At 41.1% G+C, this 6,000-nt stretch overlaps 1 protein-coding gene across 1 annotated transcript in view; it reads left to right on the top strand.

Moving 5' to 3' along the window:
- The first annotated feature begins 5,719 nt into the window (after window positions 1-5,719).
- Window positions 5,720-6,000, top strand: part of MCM3 (minichromosome maintenance complex component 3) — a 33,449-nt gene continuing 33,168 nt past the window's right edge. Inside the window, 1 exon segment of the mRNA XM_044673379.1 lies at window positions 5,720-5,797. Within this exon segment, the coding sequence (XP_044529314.1) occupies window positions 5,720-5,797 (78 nt within the window).

The raw sequence follows: 6,000 nt of genomic DNA, 5'->3' as shown, positions 1-6,000 counted from the left end.
AATTAGACCCTCTTTAAAGCTTACATAGTCCAGGGCATTACGACACAAGCAGTCGATATTTATTTCCTGGTCACTTAAGATATAAAAGCTCCAGTTAAGAAAAATCAAGGCTCCTGGACATGGACAGACTTACCACCATCTTGCACTCTTCTTGACCAGGCTACCATCATAACAAAAATGGAAGCAAGGGAATCAGTGTCCAATGAACCAACACTGAATCAATACTCTTGACTATCTTCCATTCTATTGTTGAATAAATTTTCTTTTGTTAAAGGTTTTCTGGCTTACTAGTGTCTCATTTTGCTTTAGTCCTTAGCCTGAACCGTCAGACTTGTACTGGCAGTAAAGGATAGGTTCAGAATGACCTGAATTATGTGGCTGACCTCTTGACTGAAGTGGGGAAGGAATGATGGGGAGAGAGGGGAGCCTCGAGCCATTGGGTGACCTGATACAGAGCCTGGCACCCCATGCCCATGGCACGTTTGGCCATCTATGAAAAGTCTTCTCAAGGAGATGGAGAAGGCACCTCCACAACCCTGGTGGGATTGTTTAAGAAGGTTGATAGTAGAGTTGAGAGGATATGGGAGGAGCAAAAGACATAGCCAGGGCTCATATTCCCTGGATACTGAGTCTTACACTTTGATTAAAAAAAAATCAGCTTCAAAACAAGATAGTTCTTAACTGTGTGATGCTAGGCAAGTCACTTTACCCCGTTTGCCCCAGTTTCCTCATATATAAAATGAGCTGAAGAAGGAAATAGCAAATCTTTGCCTAGAAAGTCACAAACGAGGTTATGAAGAGTCCTGGACACTACTAAGCAACAGCAATAAAACACTATATAAATGGTAGCTATTATTATTGATTATTAGCTATGTGACCTTGGGCAAGTCAGTTAACCCTGCTTGCCTCAGTTTCCTCATCTGTAAAAATGACCTGGAGAAGTAAAAGGCAAACCACTCCAGTATCTTTGTCTAGAAAACCCCAAATGGGGTCACAAAGAGTCAGATATGTCTGAACATTAATGACAGAGTCAAAAGCCTTGAGCCAAATTTTTGTTCCATATGTGAAATTGAGCTAGTCACTTCACTTCACTTCACTTCACTTCACTTCACTTCACTTCACTTCACTTCTCTTCTCTACCCTTACCTTCCGTCTTGGAGTCAATACTGTGTATTGGCTCCAAGGCAGAAGAGTGGTAAGGGTAGGCAATGGGAGTTAAGTGACTTGCCCAGGGTCACATAGCTGGGAAATGTTTGAGGTCAGATTTGAACCTAGGACCTCCCCTCTCTAGGCCTGGCTCTCAATCCACTGAGCTACCCAGCTGCCCCCTAGTCACTTCACTTTTCTAGGACTCAGTTTTCTCATCTCATCAAGGTAGGAGAGTTAAACTCTATGATCTCTAAGTTCATTTACCGCTTTAAATCCCATAATGAATTTAATTATGAGTGATGAATAAATCCTAGGATGAATCTTGACTTTTATGTCAAATCAATAAGCATTTTAAAAGCACCTATACGTTTTGGGGCTAAATAAATGAATAAGAGGGTCTACAAAGGACCTCTGCAGACTAAGGACTCTGCTGTAATAGCAGAAAGAGTCCTGGAGTTGGGACCCTAAGACTGGGGTTCAAATCTTGCCAGAAAAGAACTCTTATAATTTGTGGAATTTGAGTTGAATCTTTTTTTTTAAATTTACAATACTGTGTATTGATTCCAAGGCAGAAGAGTAGTAAGGTCTAGGCAATGGGGGTTAAGTGGCTTGCTAATGGTCATACAACTGGGAAGTGAACCCAGGACCTCTCATCTCTAAGTGACTCTTAATCCACTAAGTCTCATGGTCTCCCCTTAAGCGAAATCTAAAGAAAGTCAGAGACAGCCAGAGACAGAGCATTCTAGGCACAGGAAATAGCCAGGGTGAATTGAGAAGGGCAGTGTAACAACTGGATCATCGGAGTATGTGGAGAGAGTAAGATGGAAGAGGATTGGAAAGGGAGGAAGGAGCCGCATTTAAGGAGAGGCTTTAAATGCCAGACAAGATTTTTTATTCAATTCTGGAGAGGATCAGGAGGCCACTGGGAATTATCCCACAGGGGCAGGACACAGTCTGTCCCATGCTTTAGGAAAATCACTTTGGCAGCTGCATGGAGGATGATAGAAGTGCAGAAAGAATTGAAGTTGGGAGATCAACCAAAAGGCGATTTTTCAGTAGTTCAAACTGAGTGAATGGAGAGAAGAGGACATATTTGAGATAGGCTTGTGAAGGTAGAAACAAGGTCCGAGAACAGATTAGCTCTGTTGGTTGAGAGGGAGAAATTGAGGATGACACATTGACTTTATAAGCCTGAAGAAGAGGAAAATTGGAAACAGGGCAATGTTTAAAGGGAAATGATAGAGCTAGTTTTGAACATGTTCAGTTTGAAATGTTTATGAGGCATTCCTTTCAAGATGCCCAAAAGGCAGTTGGTGATGTTGGACTAAAGCTCAGAAGAGAGATTAAAGCTGGATCTGCGAAGAATCGACATAGAGATGCAGAGACACCATCAAGATGTCCAAAGGAGAAAGGATGAGTGCCCAGGACAGATTATTGGTGTGAGCTGGATAAAGATCCAAGAAGAAAGAAAGGTCAGAGGAGAGTCAGGCCAGGGCAGTGTCCTGTAAACTTTTAAAGCAGAGAGTATCCAGGAAGAAGAGTTATAGGGAGGAGATATATGCCTCCTCTGGGTGTGTTTCACAGTCACTCTTTTGGACTCGGGTTGATCAGAGTTCTTTTTGTTTGTTGTTCAGTCATTTTCTATCGTATCTGACACTGAGTGACCTCATTTAGGGTTTTCATGGTAGAAATAATGGAATGGTTTACCAAGTTCTTTTTCAGTTCACTTTATAGATGAGGAAACCAAGGCAAACAGGTTTCAGTATTTGCCAAGGGTCACGCAGTTAGTAAGTGTCTGAGGTCAGATTTGAACTCAGTTCTTGAGTCCAGGCTACCCACTTTGCCACCTAGCCATTATCACTAATTTTCATGATATCCAAGATCTTCCTGTTCTATATTGTGAGCCTGAAACGAGGTTGGCCTTAAAATAAACCAAGTGATAAGAAATCATAGATAAAAATAAAAATGAAAATTGAAGCACTCAGTAAAAAACAATAATAAATTTTACTGTTCCCCCTCCTCACTTTCTCTGGATATATTAATTGAATCAATAGTGTAAAAGTAAAATTAATATCCAATAACAAAATTCTAATTACACAACAGTAAATCAAATCCACTTGTCAGTCTCAGCTTCCTCATCTGTAAAATGAGGATTACTGTGAATATGAGAGAATATTTGTAAAATATTTTGCAAGTCTTAAAGTAATCTATAAATCCTACTACTAGAAGTAACAGCAGAAGCTTGCAACAGCAACATCATTCTTTATGGAAAGATCTTGGAGTTTAGTTGCCCTAGGAATCAATTCACTATCCCGGAGACCACTCTCCTGACCAAAATATCTATTGGCCACCATTCCCGATATGTATTGTTTTACCCTATTTCAGGGGTTTCTAACCTTTTTAGTATCATAGACTCCTTTGGCAGACTGGTGATGTCTATTGATCTCTCTCTCTCTGTCTCTCTTCTTTAAAATTTCATTTATGTATTTATTTATTAGAATATTTTGCCATGTTTCCATGATTCATTTTCTTTCCCGCCCCCTTCCCTCTCCAGAGCCAACAAGCAATCCTACTGAGTTGTTTTGATTTGCATTTCTCTAATTATGAGAGATTTAGAACACTTTTTCATGTGCTTATTGATAGTTTTGATTTCTTTATCTGAAAACTGCTTATTCATGTCCCTTGCCCATTTGTCAATTGGGGAATGGCTTGATTTTTGGTACAATTGACTTAGTTCCTTATAAATTTGAGAAATGAGGCCTTTGTCAGAGTTTTTTTTTTTAAATACAATTTTTTCCCAATTTGTTGCTTCCTTTCTAATTTTGGTTACATTGGTTTTGTACAGAAACTTTTCAATTTAATATATTCAAAATTTCTATTGATCTCTTCTAAGAATATTTTCAGATATGTAGGACTACAAAGGAAACCAATTATATTGAAGAAAAGATATATTTTTTCCCATCCAAATTCTCAGATCCCCAGAAATTTACTCACAGATCACACAGAGGTTTGTGGATATCAGGTTAAGAACACCTGCCTTATTAGAGGTGTGTGGACCTTCAGTTAAAAACATCTGCCCTAATTTATGTAGCACTTTAAAGATTTGCAAAGAACTTTACAAATATTATTTCATTTGATCCTCACAACAACCCTGGGAGGTTTACTCTCATTTTACAGATGATGAAATTGTGGCAGTCAGAAGTTAAGTGATTTGTCCAAGGTCACAGATACAGTGGGATCTGGGAAGAGGATTTGATATCAGATTTTACCCGACTGTCCAATGCGCCACCTAGCGCCTCTACTTAGAACTGGAAGGGGCCATAAAGACCATTTAGTCCAAACTATTTTACAAATGAGGAAACTGAAGCTTAGAGTGGTAGTGATTTGCCTAGGATCACTTAGCTCCTAAGTGTCAGAGGCAGAATTTGAAGCCCGCCTTTTTTTTTCTCTAAGTTTAACACTCTATCCTAGACACCATAGCGAAAAGCTTTGATAAATGTGAAAAGATATTTTCTTTGCACTGATAATGTAGGCAGATTACTTCAAATCGAGGTGCACAGGCAACTCTCTAAGAGTGCAAATTACAGAAATGTTGCCGAATTATCAGTGGAGGTAATTCCCTAAACCTACGAAATCTCAAGTGAAACAGGAGTGCTTTGGAAAATGCTTAACAATGGGAGTGGGAGTGTAGTATAATGTACGCACTACGTACTTTTAAGTCAATTATAACATTTACGCCATCATTTTCTTAAATTTAGACAATAAATACAACAATAAATCAAATTCTAATTTGGAAATCGGCAAGACTTCCAAGTTACACAGTGAAAATTTAGCAACAGACTCTGCCGGTAGGAGCTCGCTTCAGCACATCCCTGGTCCAGGTGTCTACGTAATTCAAAAAACCAAACATAATCAATACCTTTCCCCATTTTTATGTCACTCCTACCTACATTCCAATGTAATAAAACACCATTGCCAAACTCCTATAAACGAAGGCACTTAAAGAGGGAATGACTTTCCCAATCGCAAAATGAGCATAAGGTAGGAAATTGGAGGACACGACACGGCAATCCATATTCCCAGAAGAGAAACAGTTTATTAGAAATCAGGAAAAACATCTAAGCTCTCTCAGTAAACACCAGCGCTCCAGACGGTTATATTTCTAGTACATGGACTACAATTCCCAGACGGCAATGCGACGTATTTTCTTTGCAGCCCCACCCCTCGTGTACTGAAAGTCACGAGGAGCCGAGCGTCCATCCCACCCTCTTGATTGGCGAGTTCGGTTCTTTTGACTTTAGGGTGTGCTGGAGGGGCGGAGGAAGTAGGGCGGCATCTGTCAGTTTCCCGCCACGGGAGGCGTATCCGAACGCCGCGGGGAGGAAGAAGTTTCCCATTGGGCAAACACTTTTCCGGCCTTGTAAGTCGCAGCCAACCAGAACCTAAAGCTGCTACCGCTGCCCCTGGATCTTACTTTTGGTGGCGGGAAAAGTGAAGTAGTTTTCGCGCCAGGGGAGGAGTCAGAGCCTGGAGGAGCAAAGAATAGGACTCCATTCTGCAGCTTAGAAGTATGGCCGCGACTACCGTGATAGATGATGTTGAACTGCGGGAGGCGCAGAGAGATTACCTGGATTTCCTAGATGATGAGGTGAGGATAGTAGCCTCCTTCCTCCGGGGCTCTAGATAGAAGCTGGGGATGGGGGGAATCATTGGGGCCATGTGGCTCCGGCAGAGTTGTGTGCCAGGAAGGGAAATGGTCCTGATCTCTGCGTAGACTGCCGGTGCAAGAGTAGGGTCCTTTTGTCTTTGCTCTTGACCCACGTGGGTTTTGGGAGCGGGGTCTGGGCTGTT

Source organism: Gracilinanus agilis, chromosome 4 (assembly GCF_016433145.1).
Source record: "Gracilinanus agilis isolate LMUSP501 chromosome 4, AgileGrace, whole genome shotgun sequence".
Classification (NCBI taxonomy): Eukaryota; Metazoa; Chordata; class Mammalia; order Didelphimorphia; family Didelphidae; genus Gracilinanus; species Gracilinanus agilis.
Note: the sequence above shows the minus strand (reverse complement) of the source record. Positions and strands in the feature narration are given on the sequence as shown.